Source organism: Columba livia, chromosome 2, assembly GCF_036013475.1.
Source record: "Columba livia isolate bColLiv1 breed racing homer chromosome 2, bColLiv1.pat.W.v2, whole genome shotgun sequence".
In the NCBI taxonomy this organism is placed as follows: Eukaryota; Metazoa; Chordata; class Aves; order Columbiformes; family Columbidae; genus Columba; species Columba livia.
In genome coordinates, this window is record NC_088603.1 from 54,696,167 (window position 1) to 54,710,161 (window position 13,995).

Below are 13,995 nucleotides of genomic sequence, written 5' to 3' on the forward strand. Positions count from 1 at the left end.
CCCACCCATGTGGTCTCTAGCACAGTTTTAGTACTGCCAAAGCCATTTTTTGCTGCCCCTTGAGCTTGTACGTGTGTTTGTGGCATGAACCAAGACCTACCCACACCAAGTGTGCATGTGATCACAGAATCATGGAATTACAGAATGGCTGGGGTTGGAAGGGACCTCTGGAGATCATCTAGTCTGACCCACCTGCTAAAGCAGGTTCATCTAGAGAAGATTGCACAGGAATGTGTCCAGGGGATTTTAAATATCTGCAGAGAAGGAGACTCCACAACCTCTCTGGGCTGCCTGTTCCAGCGCTCTGGCACCCTCAAAGTAAAGAAGTTTCTCCTCATGTTTAGGTGGAACCTCCTGTGCTTCAGCCTGTGCCCATTGCCCCTCACCCTGTCACTGGGCATCACTGAAAGGAGTCTGGTCCCATCCTCTTGACACCCACCCTTGAGATATTTATAAGCATTGATGAGATCCCCTCTCAGCATTCTCTTCTCCAGGCTGAACAGACCCAGCTCTCTCAGTCTCTCCTCATAAGAAAGATGCTCCAGGCCTTGAATCATCTTTGTAGCCCACCGCTGGCCTCCCTCCAGTACAGCTCTTGGGCTGAGAAGTCAGCTGGTGTTTTGACATGAGGCCAGTGATCACGCAATGTTCCGTGTCCGTATGGACACTGTAACACGAATGACTCGTTATTACACGAGCTTCTACCTGACCTCCCTGCAGCCGCTTTGGTGGATTAGACAAGGCTGCTGTGGGCGTTTTAGAAGAATGCAGGGCAATTGGCTTCTGAATCAAAAAACATGGTAATTGCTCATGAGATACATGGTGACTCTCTGCTCATTCTTGACCACTGATGTCCATAATGTGGCAAAATGCAACAGTAAATGACTGTGAACAGGGAAAAACTCAAACCTCCAGGTCTGTACAGCAGAGGGAGAGAGAAGGAAAAAACCCTTCTAACTCTTTAATTCTCAATTATTTTCAAGCGCATCGCGATCTCATATGGGAGTGATTCATATTAAACCTGAATTCTCAGATTAAAAAACAAACCCCAAGAGAACCTTCCCTCTTGATTGGCCTGTTTTGTTTCCTGAGAGCTTGTTTAATTGAAGTTTAACTCAGCAGAAGAGAATCTTTGATTACCAAAGCCCTGCTAATACTCATAGCTTTTCTCGCAGATACAGAATTAGACTGTGGCTGGTCGTAAAGCAGTTGTACAGGGGAACAGGCCATATAAAAACATGTCATCCCTGCATACTTCTCTGATCTTAGTGCCAGCTTTCCTCCCCTCACACCTGTCTGAAGGGAAGGGCAGGGCACAAACAGAGTTTATTGTTTATCGAGAGTATTGAAAATATGTTATTTTTTGCAAGAAGTACAAAAAAGAGGCCTTGGAAAGAACTGTGCTTCTAAAGCTCTTTGTTATTAATGTTGCTCTTAGGGAGCTTTGAAGTACTGTCACAGCCAAGCTCCAGAAATTTGATTATTAAGCAGTCAGTAAGGGGTGCGAAGTCTTATAGTCGGTTTTCAGTGGCTTGAAGGTAGGATTTATTTTGAGCATTCAGTGATCAATGGGAACATAATTGATTGAATTTGCAAAGTCACCATTTCTTGTGACAAAATAGATCCAGGTTATTTAAGCAATGGCTAAGTAGTGTCATGTGCCTATGAGGCAGCTAAAATATCTACAGTACGATCCAAAGAGAAAATTTTGCATTTTTAAAAAGAGTAGGGGGAAAAAGTCGCTACCCAATGTTTGCTTGTTGCTTTATCACTATTAAATGAATAGATATGAGTTCAGATTTTAGCATCTGGTATGAAAGCATAAAGGGTAATTCTCCACATCCTTGTATGATATATAAATTATGTGGGTTTGAAGTATGGCTGTTAGACCACGGTGTGGAGACATGATGCCTAGAGGAATGGGTGTAATTTTGGGCCTAGGTCTGTAGTATGCCAGGCTATCCTTATCCCTACTGCAAGATGCACACTGCGGATCAGGTATTTACCAGTGGGTAACAGTAAATACGACTCAGTTCCAAGACACTCCTCGTGGGGATTAACAGTGTTGGCACTCCCTGGGTGTAGGTAGTGTGTGGAAACCTGTAGTCACTACTTTTGAAGCTGGCACACGAAGGTTTAGCCCATGATACGAAGAAATGGCAGTGTAGGTTGTACCAAGATATGACTTCAGGTCACCACAGTACCCCAGTGTCTTATTTTTTTTCATTCCCAGCTTCTGTTTACCTTTGGATTCAGCTGCTTTTGTTTCACACCAAAGGAGGATTTGGGCACTTAAAAGCTTATCTACTTTTTTTCCATACGTACTATCTGGTCTAACAAAAGGCTATACCTCTATCATCTTTGCCCTGCTCATGCTGCCTGCATCACCATGTCTACAAGGAAGTTGCCTTTTTCCTTTACCTTTCTTATAAATCCCATAAAATGCAGTAAAAAAATGCATGGAAAAGGGAAACTCCAATCTGGGAAAAATCAGGATAAATAAATATCTCAGGTACTCCCTATATTTTCTATACAAATAAATATTTCAGGTTTGTTTTTGATTATTTAGCATGTGGTATTGGATATGTAAAACAACAGTTAACAAAATCAAAGGGAAAAGGCTTTGCAAAAGTTTTGTTCCCAAGTCTCAAACACAACGCTCTATTATTGTCAGAGCTTTTTTCTAGGCTCTTTTTTTCCGAAACAACTTTATCATACGATTCATTCATTTCTCAAAACGCGTCGGTTCTTCAGAATAATGTATTTAGGCAGAACTCAACACGACTCAACGCAAATGGCCTGAAAAACAGGCATTTCTGCTGCCTAATATCATAGTCACGGGAAGATACGAGGAATGGACCTCGCGAGCCCTGCAGAAATGCAAGAGAAATCATTGGAAAGGGCGACCCAAGCTCGCTGCCACGCTCCCTTCCCATCACTTACCGGGGCTTTTGTTCTGGGAGCTGTGGAAGATTCACCTTTTCTGGCCTCCACGTCCAGCTGTGTTTTGCTCCACTCGGCCTGGGGGATAACACACACTCACCTGAGCGATTCCAGGATATTCCTGAGGCAGATCCTCTACTCTGCATATCTGTAGAGAAAATAAGACATCACCAATGTGCATGCCCACTTCTGGTACAGAAACAGCGTTTAGTTTTGCAGGTAAAGTGATGCTCCACAGTGCAAGCGGATTTTCGTTCTTCCTTTCTTTGCCCTGTTTTTTTTATTGAACTGATGTGAAATTACATGAGCTCTGATCATGTGAATAATGCATGAGATTTAAGACAAACACATGAAAGGAGCTTATTTTTCATGTCAAACAATTCTTTATTTTTTATGGTACAAATTAAAAGTGACAGATCTGAAGCTGTTAAGAAATACACAAAGTGCAGCTTTACTGACCATACAGATATTGCTCTAGATTAAGTACAGTTTTTGTCAGTTTTTTTTATTTTTTTTTAATATTTTTTTTTTCATGTTAAGCAACCTGTGCAGATAAATCAGCTTTGGTTTCAAAGTCAGAGTAGTAAGGAGCTTTTGAATATTCAGTTTGGTTTCTTGGTCACAAGTCCACCACATCAACTCCTTTTGTAATGATTTGTATTTTTTAACAACACAATACAGTCCATTTTGTACTGCCATCTTTCCCGCTGCATGCTCCATGCATGGAAAAACAGATCTCTCTGCAGTGCTTCATAAGTGACCCTGGTGACCATTCTGTAGATTATAGCACATAGGACAAAAATAATAATAATAATAGTAATAATAATACTTAATAATAATAATATCACTTTTAAACAATAAATAAACAAATGTGCCCCACATAATCTCAAGTTGGAAACAAGCAAACCACATGACAAAAAGCTCATTACAAAATGTCTTCCAAACAGATTTTACAGTCAAACATTGACATGGAAATCAATTTCCTCTCTTATCTTCGTATTTGAATGTTGGTCAATAACTGGGTACAAGTAGAGTGCTGAGGTAAAACACTGATGAACAGTTTTATTTTTGTATTTTTTTTCTTTTTTTTTTTTTTTTTTTAAATAGTAACAGTTTAGTATTGCGAGATTGTCAGCAACATTTAGCCATATCTATACAATGTGCATATACCTACATACATTGAGCTTTGGTCCAGCATTGAGAAGACGAGCAAAGGCATTTTACATATTTCTTTTTGGTTATAGCTTGAGTTCTTTGATACGCCTCTACTTGTTCCTTCCTAGCTCCTTTTTGCTTTCTTGTTCTCTCTTTTTTCTTTTTTTTTTAATTTTTTTTTTTTTTCAGTAATAACATAAAGAAACTTGAAACTTTTGAATGCATTTGATTTCTTCAACTGTCCAAAATAGCTTTTTAGTGAAAAACATAAAAAGACAAAATCAGAACCGTACGTGAATCCTTAGTTCATTATTCAAATAATTATATATATATATATATATTAAAAAAATCAATGATCAATAAATTGGAAAACCATTCAACCTTCACATATGACTGAAGAGACTTTTGTTTCATTTGCTGGTAGCAATCTATCTTTTAGTCACATGCAAAACTAAAAGGTATTCAACTGTAATAAATACATGAAGACTGTTTACAAATGGAAACCAGAAAGTTTGCCAGTGACAAAATAGAACAAAATATTTATGGCCCCCCCCAGACGTATGATTCACACGTAATTTATCTTCCTAAGAATCTGTTCAGGCACCTTTTATGCCTCATAGCAAAAATTTGTTTATAAAAAAATTAATATAAGAAGCATTACAACACTTTATAAATAATTTACAAAACATAATATAAAATTAGAAAACTGTAAAAAAAATCACTGCACATGAATGATTTTAAGACTGCGGGATGAACACCATTTTTTCTTCCAAGCTGGCGATTTATATTTATTTTACATTTTCACTGCCCTAGTTATATCCTTCCGATATGTACTTTGGAACAAAAAAGAGCTTATATAACTGCTGCCAGCATATTTTTAAACATTTAGTATCTTTCATACACCGTTTTGTTAACTTCGCTTCTTGGGGGATTTTTCTTCACAGAATTTAGAGCAGTCCCTGGGAGAACTGGAAATTTAGTTTTTTGGCAAAGAATGGTTGATGGTTTTGTTCCCAGGTTGTTGATGATGGGGATGGTGGTGGTGGGGTGTTGTAGGGTCTCAGGGGTGGCTGAACAGGTCATCGTGTATGTGGCATTAATGAGTGGACAATTAGCAGCGTACTGGAGACACGAGTAGGACTTCAGGAGCGTCCACTTCCAAGTACGACGTGTTCTTCCCTGCTTCCCTCTCGGCTTCTGGGTGGTCTCCCGATCGTTACATAAACTGAACTGTGGCCACAAGTTTAGGGCTATGGGTATAGATAACACAGATACATCTGTGGATATATTATAGGTATCCGTGGATAGAGAGGGAAAAAGAAAACCCAGAGGGGCAGATGTTGCTGTGAGACTCTTTACTTCACATGCTCAGTGGGGGCAAAGCATCTTTTTTGTCCCGCACAATTTGCCTGTGGTTACTGAGGTGTTTTTTCCCCCCGCAGATATTTATATATCAACAGTTGGAAAAGAGTCAATAACAATTCTCACTGTCCTCCACGTAAAAGCGATACTGAAAATATCCTTAAACATACCCTGCTGAAGCTTAAAGCCTAAAATGCATTTGCTGGACGTGAGCCCAGCCTGGAGTACTGGATCCTCAGTGCTCTCCAACCCTGACCTTTGAGAGTGCTCTCATTTAGAGGCAGCTTCTGGCACAGGTGATGGTCTCTGAAGCCTTAAAACTCCACCAACCATGCAGTAAATACCCCATTCTGCAAGGCAAATCCCATTAATAAAATAGCGAGGGCCAGATTCAAAGCCTAGTGAAATCAATGGAAGTCCCTTTCTTTCAGTAAGCTTTGGACATAGTCTTGAGTTCTTGAAAACTCTGTAATAGAGGTGTTATTTGAAGAGTTCAGCACTTCAGGAACCTCCTTCAACATCCTGGGTGGACCAGCAAACATCCAATACAACCATCCTGAGGTCAGTGAATGCAATCAGGAGTTACACCGGCAGAATTTTACTCTACCACCTCTACAGTGAGCTGAACCAAATCCCCAGTGTTTTCTTTTGGAAAGTCCTGATCAAGATTCAGCTTCTACCCTTACGGTGGGCTGAACACCAAAGGCTGGAGCAGATCTCAGAAGAATATGAAAATCGTAAGTGACCTTCAGCAGGTCAGCCCATACCCCAAGGAGAACCTGCAACACCTTTCTCTCCCTCTGAGCCTTGGTATACTTGTGGGTCAAATGGCCACAGTATTTTAGAAGGTGCTTGTCCTATCAAAAAGGAAGCCACAGAGATAAGTTGTCTTTAAAGGAAAATCAATTCACCTGAAACATATTGCAGGTGGCCAGCCTTACTAATCCCAAAGGATATTCAGTGGGCTTCCCTAGATCCTGGTTGTTTAGTGTAGCCAGCGGTCACAGCAAACATCTGCGGAAACACATCCTCCTACTGAAGAGGTCACCAGGGCGAGCATTAATATTGGGATGACATAAAAAAGGCAGAAGGAATAAAGCACTACCACTGAAACAGTCCATAGTGATGCAACCGTCAAAACATCCTCATCGCTTCTTGGCCTGTCTGTTCGCTTTCATTAGAATCTCAAGAAATTTCTTTGGCTAGCAGACTTTGGAGAGGAATTGTTTCAAACAGAACCATAGCGCAGATGCAGTACTGAACCAAGTGTGCAGTTTATATTTATACCACAAAGTGAGTTTTGGTAACCTCTCCAGGTTCACAGCCAGAGGACAGAGAAATCCCACAGGCTATAGTCGACAATGAGCATTGTGGGCTGACAGTTCATGAGATATAATCCTAATATTTCTTTGTCCTCTACTTCATTTCAGCATATCAATATAAAAGTGTTCAGATTTCACTTTTCTTTTTAAAAATCTTCAAACAGTACTGGGTTACGTGGGTTTGGGGAAAGGGTAGAGAATGAGCTGGAAGAGGGGAGGCAGCAAAAAAGAATTAGAAAAAAAAGAAAAACAGAAATGCAAACCAAGACATAGACCTTAGAAGAGAAACACCAAACCTCACAAATCACAATAAAAATAAATTATTTTTGGCCCCAAACACTTTGAGATTGCAAAACTGTTGACCAAAAGAAAAGGAGGTGACCACAATGGAATGGCTTTAACACCTGTTTGTACACACCGGCAGGGGATGTGAACAAAGATGAGAGAAATTAATCCTGTTGCTTTCCTCTTTGCAAAATACAAATGTAAAAATTTGTAACACCATTTTACACTCATAAAAGAGTAGACTAACAATCTAGCTTGCAATGCCATGTTTCTGACTTTGGTTAATAGTTTTCATAGTGAATCAGCACTTGATACCTGAAAGGCTACAATCACTCCTCCAGGTGGCAGGCTTGTATTCTCTTTTAAACAGATAAAAGGCTTTTTTTTTCTTTTTTCTTTTTTCTTTTTTTTTTCTTTTTTTGTACTTTTTGTTTTGTTTTTCCTTAAAATGTGTTCACATTTTCATAATATACAGAAAAAAGTAAGCAGTTATTTGGTTTACTTTATGTCCATTTAAAAAAACTGGCTTTTTCTTTTTTTTTTTTTTTGTTGTTTTGGGAACTAATTCTACGACACACACGCTAAGTGTTGTGTATTTTTTTTTTAAATAGGAAAACTCACGGACATTTAGAAACTGTTCTGTCCTTCTTGTGGTTTTCTCAGTCTTTTACTTACAAGGGTGATGAACAGGTATTTTCACAGAGTTCGAATGGTTAGGGTTCTGTTGGTGCAGGGATTTTTGTGTGTGGTTTGGTTTGGTTTTGTTCTTAGGAGTTTTCTTCCAGAGAGTCTGTTAAAGGCTCCATAGGAACTGCCGTCGCGGGCTCGTGTTGTTTCAAACGTTTAATTGTGTTCTTCAGTGCTTGCCTCTTATTGCAGAACCAAACTCTAACTACTTCCCGGTCATAGTTCAGTTTCTCTGCAATCTCTGTCATTTCTTGCCCAGAGGGGTGCGTGTTCTTCTCAAAGTGGGCATTCAAGATCTCAAGGGCTTGTGGCGTGAATGAGGTACGCCTCTTGCGCTTTTTGGATGGTTCGCTTCCGATAAACTCGGTAAGGTTCTGCATACCTGCTCGATGGCGGGCCTCAGCCTCAGCCATCCACCGCTCAAGCACCGGCTTTATCTTCTGGGCACTTTTAGGGGTGATGTCCAGCTTTTCAAACCTGGCAGGATACAAAAGGCCAGGGTTCAGTTTGGCTGTCAGACTGCTAGCTATAGTGTTCTCTTGGGCTTCCTGTGGTAGGAAAAAGTGGCTTCTCAGGATGGTGTGTCTGAGGGAAAATTGAGAAAGAAGAGTCTTACACTGATGCTCTGCCAGGGTGGGACTTCCTGCCTGCCTGACTAATTGACTGGCAGAGGTAATTGACAATGGATTACAAAAACTACCAGATAGGTATAGCTATAAATATATATATATATCTAGAGAGAGCTAGATATTTAAGCTAACACAAAACGAGCACTACAACAAAATTCTAAGTACACTAAATAATACATGTTATGAGTCACGTTTTTGTATTTCTGACAATCTTCAAAACCCTTAAGGCTAAGTCTAAATTACAGGAAATGACATCAAAGGTAATTACTCTTTATCATCTCGTCTTTGTGATTAATCCTTTTGTTTCCCCTCCCATGCCATGTTGTCCAAACACCACAGCTTTAATAATACAAACCAATGGCAGTAACTAGCCTCTCAATATCAGGTTTCCTCTCCTTTCATTTTTCAGCTATTTTCACTGTTTGCAAGTTAACGCTATATCCCTTTTCTGGGTTGGAAAAAGATTCCCATAGCTACAGTGGTGTTCAGCTGAAACAGCTGGACACTTTGCAATTATCTTGACTGCCCCCATAATGTGCAAAGACAGACTCATGTTTTCCAGATGAAACCCAGCATAATAGTCTACTAATATGCTGTGGCACCAAGCTGGGTTTATTGTGGGATTTCTGCACACTGTACCAGAATGATATCATTTCCTGTAAATGAGGTCTTCTATATATCATTTTGCCATCAAAAGTCTTTTGCCAAACCAGATTTTACAAGTATTATAAAGCATCTGGAAAAGCAGCCACACAAAGCTTTAATCCTTTCAAAAACAAGCAGAAGAGCTGAGTTCACATTTCGAGTCTTATAAGTACTTGTTTCTCTCATTTACCGAATTCATCCTCTCTTACTATGCATTAAAGAAGTCTTAACCCAAGTCCTCTGATGCCACCCATTTGCATTTCTCCACTTTGCCTATGTCCACCTTGCACACTGAGGTTACTTAACGCTGTGGAAAGACAACAATTACTGTGCTGTGGTGCTGCTGAGGCACCACCACTGATCACGAGGTGGTCTGGAGATGGGACCGAGCAAATCAGTGCCTCAGTGCAAGGCAGCTCAGTGGCTGCCGTTGGCAATTTTTAGTGTCTCTATTCAGCACGTGGTGGCTGCAGAAAATATTCCAGCATGAAACAAAGCATTTCTCACAAACAAAGAATAAGACCAGTAATAATTTCAGATAATAACACTCGAAGGAATTTGTAACTGATGCCTGGGTTTCTAGTGTGGTATTGACTGCAAGGTGTCCTTCCTTGGTGTCCAGTAATATTTCAGGCTGAAGCGTATGTTTTAGAACACATGGTCTCACAAAAATGCCATTGTTTGCATTCAGGACACATCAGGAAGGTGGTGTATTGCTGATTGGACCTGCACAGGCCACTGGGAGACTCTACATCTATGTCTGAGCTGGCCATTCAACCTGCTTACCGTACTGCCCTTTCCATTACCCCGGAGTTCACACTGAAACTCCTTTGTTACCATTAAAAGAAAAGTCAAACCTACTATTTCTGAGGAACGGCATACTGCCACTGAAGCAGCTTGTCTTGGTGCTTAACAAGAAATGCACAGTCACAGCACGTTATTACACCCCAAAGTAATATCCATCTGGGGAGTCAAAGGGAGTAAAAAAACCCTAGAGCTCTGCAAGCATTTGGGACCAGTTTCTGCACCCAGTACTCGTGTTCTGAGCAATCTGTCCCTCTAAGGAGCCCCTGTAAAAGGCCTCCTCATTCTGGTCTTCTGCTAGCCACATCTGTGCTCCAGCTTCATCAGTTTTGGTGTTTTGATGATAATTGGTTAATGGAGAACCCTTTCTCTTAGTAAAATTCAAACCATCTCCAGTGGTTTTCTCAGGTGTAAGGTAGATGGAGGGAATGAGAAGACAGTAAACTAGACAAAAGCAAAGGAAACTGCAATGTATCACTTTGTAATATATTAAACAGCAACTTAAGGCTACAACAAATTGGCAATTGCTAAAAACTCCACCCGTTTTAGGCATTCTTTACCAATTGATCACAGGGAGAAAAAAAATAAAATTAATCCTTAGCAACAGGGAGCAATAGCATTCGTATCATCGGTATTTCTTGTTAGTGTTGATACTGCAGTACATGTTGTTTGGTATAACGATATACAAGTCTTGAAACAAATTTCCCAGCAGTAGTATCCTTGTATAGACTGAATAAAGGTTATTTTCTACAGGGAGGTATCTTATAAGAAAAAACAGTAGGGGATACCATAGAAGTGAGAGGATCCTATGGAGCTTTTTGTATTTAACAACAATCAATGGTTTTTATGGAAAATCATTGAGCAAAATGTGAGCTGCAAGCTCACTACCCCATACTGATGTTATTTATAACCTTAGTCTTAAACTGCAGGAAAAGTACACTTCCGTTCTATGGGGAATACATTAAAAGTATAAAGAGCAGATAAAAAGACAGAGCATTTCATGGATCACCAAGAACAAAATCCACTTAAATGAGCTTAGAGTTGGTTTCTTGGCTTTCACTGATGGAGGAGGACTATAAGGCATTGCCCAAGAGGAAAAAGCTGTTACCTAAGTGTGTTTGTTACCTCATGCATAAACATGGAATTACTGTAACACATACATGCGTATACGGTGTTTGCTTCTAACTACTTTAACTCTGGCAAGACTGTATTATCATTTCTTATGATTAGGGCAGATTTCTATTTTTGCTTTGCATACATGGGTTGTCTGTTTGTTTTGGGGTTTTTTTTTTTAAGTAAACATTTGGGTGATAAAAGCTGAATAGCTGCTGGTTTGAAAGATAGCAGGAAGGATAATTTTCTCCCTTCTGTGTTGCCTAGGTAAATCATCATTAACATCCTGTATGTGAAGTGCTAACCACAGTAATACAGGTTTTAACTTAGCAGGGATGCAGCCATGAAATATTTGTTCAGTAACCCTATCTGTAGAAAATGGCACAGTATGAAGAGGGTCAGCTGGTGCTTATCCAGCATCAGCAGGGTCTCCAGCTCATCTACTGAATTAAGTCTCAATGCCAGGAACATTGTTTCCACTTGTTTAAAAAAGAAGGAGGAAAAAATAAAAGACTAAAGTTACTATAGAGGTACACAATAAGAACATTTTATCTGCCGGATACTACCATTATTGGTTAATTTAAGACCTAGATTAAATAATACATTCTAAAAACACGAGACTCGAACACAAGCATGCTCCTCGCAATAATCTGGATAATTATAAGAACAAAGAGTTTATGATGTAACTGGTTACCTGCAGATGGCAGACTGGCTATAGGCTGGGCCTTCCGTGGCGCTCAGGGCTTGGCCAACTTGAGTCTGTGTCAGGCCAAGGGACAGGCGCCGGATCTTAAAAGCTTTGGCAAATTCTCGGATTTCTTCCAGATTCACCCCATCCACCTCTCCAGTGGCTGTTTGAGGATCTGTTGAAATATTGTTTTAATCACGTCAGTTCTTCGTGTCACACATATGGGTGGACTAGGCTTACACCAGCTTTTACAGTCAAGACGTTCATGTGTTGGGTTTTTAAAAAATAATACTTATCCTTTTCTCTTCTTCCCCAAAGAGAAGCAGGCTTGCTTTGTCAAGTGTGTTACAAAGCATATTCAGATTGCTGAAATGCTAACCAGGCTGCAGTGCTTCCAGGTGCTGGCGAAATATTTTCAAAGACATAGTTTGTTGCTGAACTCCTGAAAATGGCCAACTCTGCTCCGAGTGAGGGGAAGCTTGGGCTCCTCACTGCCATTTGTGCCTTGTAAAATGTCCCGCAGGTTGACAAATCGTGTTCCCCATTTCCCATTCTTATCACATACAGAAGGAAGGCTGGTGTTAATATATTTGTTTGCAGTCTATGGGGAGGGCTAAATATATGCACGAGCTGCATGCGTTTTTAATTTGACATCAAGACTTTGTGCTTCATCTAAAATTAATGCCTAATAAGGAGATTCAAAAATCTTCCTTCCCTTTTGCACAATACCCAACTCAAACCATCAGCCAAATGTCCAAAACAACCCAGCAAATGAACAAGCCCAAACAACATGCTGCCTTTAAAAACTCCTTAATTTAAAAATAATCTTTTAAAATATGCCCTTCTGAGAAGCAGCCTTTCAAGCTTTTCATTCTACCTCCTATCAGGTGGATAATCAAGGAGTAGCAACATCAGCCATTAGGCATTGGATGGTAATGCTGCACAATTTTTTACTTTTACATTAGCCCCTCAGAAGATAATGCTTTATGATGCTGTGAGAATAAATCTGTCCTTCCTCTCCATAGCGGTTTACTGACACAGAAGCCTTTGTCCCTGAAAGGGCACATAATAAAGCATGTCTACCACAGGAAAGCTCCTTTGGTGCTGGATAACTCGGTCAATTTAGGACTTATCAAGGGAAATGACACAACAGCTGGAGAATGGAACTTTTTTTTCCCCCAAGCTACTGATCCCTGGCTAAATGAAAGCGTTTGCCAAATCGGAGACAGCATGGGACTGGGATGGTGGAAGATTTCAAAGTGTTGTGCAATCCTGCGTGTAGTGAAGTCATTCTCCCAGCGAGACATCTCTATTGTTCTTCACCTCATTCCTCAGACTTCTTAGGTGAAAAGTTTGCAGCACAATAACCCATCAATTTCTGTAAATGCAAGCAGTTGTCCACGGATGGTACTAGACTACATTACTATTCTGAACCCTATAGGAGAGTGGCTCCTGCTAGTACTACTATAGCTAAGGGATTGTCAGCATTATAGTAACAAAGCTTTTATTTTCAGGGTTTTATAAATCTGATGTAAAATTCTCTTATGATGGAGATGTCCTATAAAAAAATCTGTTAGTCCAATAACAGAGGGAAGAGATTTTTCTGCTATATAAGTGTAGCATATATCAATATGCAGCTTGAGTGTAAGAAGCACACATAGCAATAGTATTTTAAAAATACCTGGGGACCACATGCACTATGCATACAGGTAAACATGCATGTAGGCTGAACCTAGTTTTGACAATGCTCCACACTCAACATCATCCCTCCTGTTGTCAGTGCAGTCCTTGAGCTCACCTGTGCACAGAGGCATGCACTCATTCAGTATAAAGCTAGGGTGCATAGTATTTGGTTTTAAGCCGTCAGCCTTGTGGCAGAGGCCACTCAGGCTTGTAAAGTAATTGCCTTTAGAGGTGTGCAATTTTCCTACTCACCCCATACACAGTGTACCTAGCATACCAGTTCCGATTTTCAGACACACAGAATGGATCTGGATGCTTATCTGCCCTTTTGGTCTCTGAAGAGCAACTGATAAATGTACAAAACATCATAAATGATAATGGCCTCAAAGATTCCCCTGAGTAAAGTCTGCTAAGATAGTGACCTTCATCACCTCTTTCCTTCCTCCACTCTAAGGCCTCTGACTAAGGCTATTTGGGATGTGACAAAGGACAATCCAGAGAACTTTGACAGTAGCAAACGCTATGGCAACTGGTATCTGTAAACTACCCCAGCTCCTCTTAGGAATAAAAAGGAAGGTAAGAAAGCTAAGGGACTATTTGCTTTCATATGATTATAGAGAAATTCTTCCAAGTTCTGACGGATCCTTCTGGTATGCCATTGTTGGAACAGGGAATATCA

The 13,995-nt window shown here is 40.2% G+C and overlaps 1 protein-coding gene across 3 annotated transcripts in view; it reads right to left on the reverse strand.

The window, feature by feature from the left end:
- Nucleotides 1-7,451: 7,451 nt before the first annotated feature.
- POU6F2 (POU class 6 homeobox 2) overlaps nucleotides 7,452-13,995 on the reverse strand; it is a 305,926-nt gene continuing 299,382 nt past the window's right edge. The window contains exons 9-10 of one of the 3 annotated variants that reach the window (XM_021291174.2): nucleotides 11,640-11,808; nucleotides 7,452-8,339 (exon numbers count right to left, since the gene is read on the reverse strand). In XM_021291174.2, the coding sequence (XP_021146849.2) occupies nucleotides 7,835-8,339; nucleotides 11,640-11,808 (674 nt within the window). In that variant the 3' untranslated portion in view covers nucleotides 7,452-7,834. The remainder of the gene's footprint in view (nucleotides 8,340-11,639; nucleotides 11,809-13,995) is intronic. The other 2 variants (XM_065052010.1, XM_065052011.1) reach the window with 2 other exon arrangements.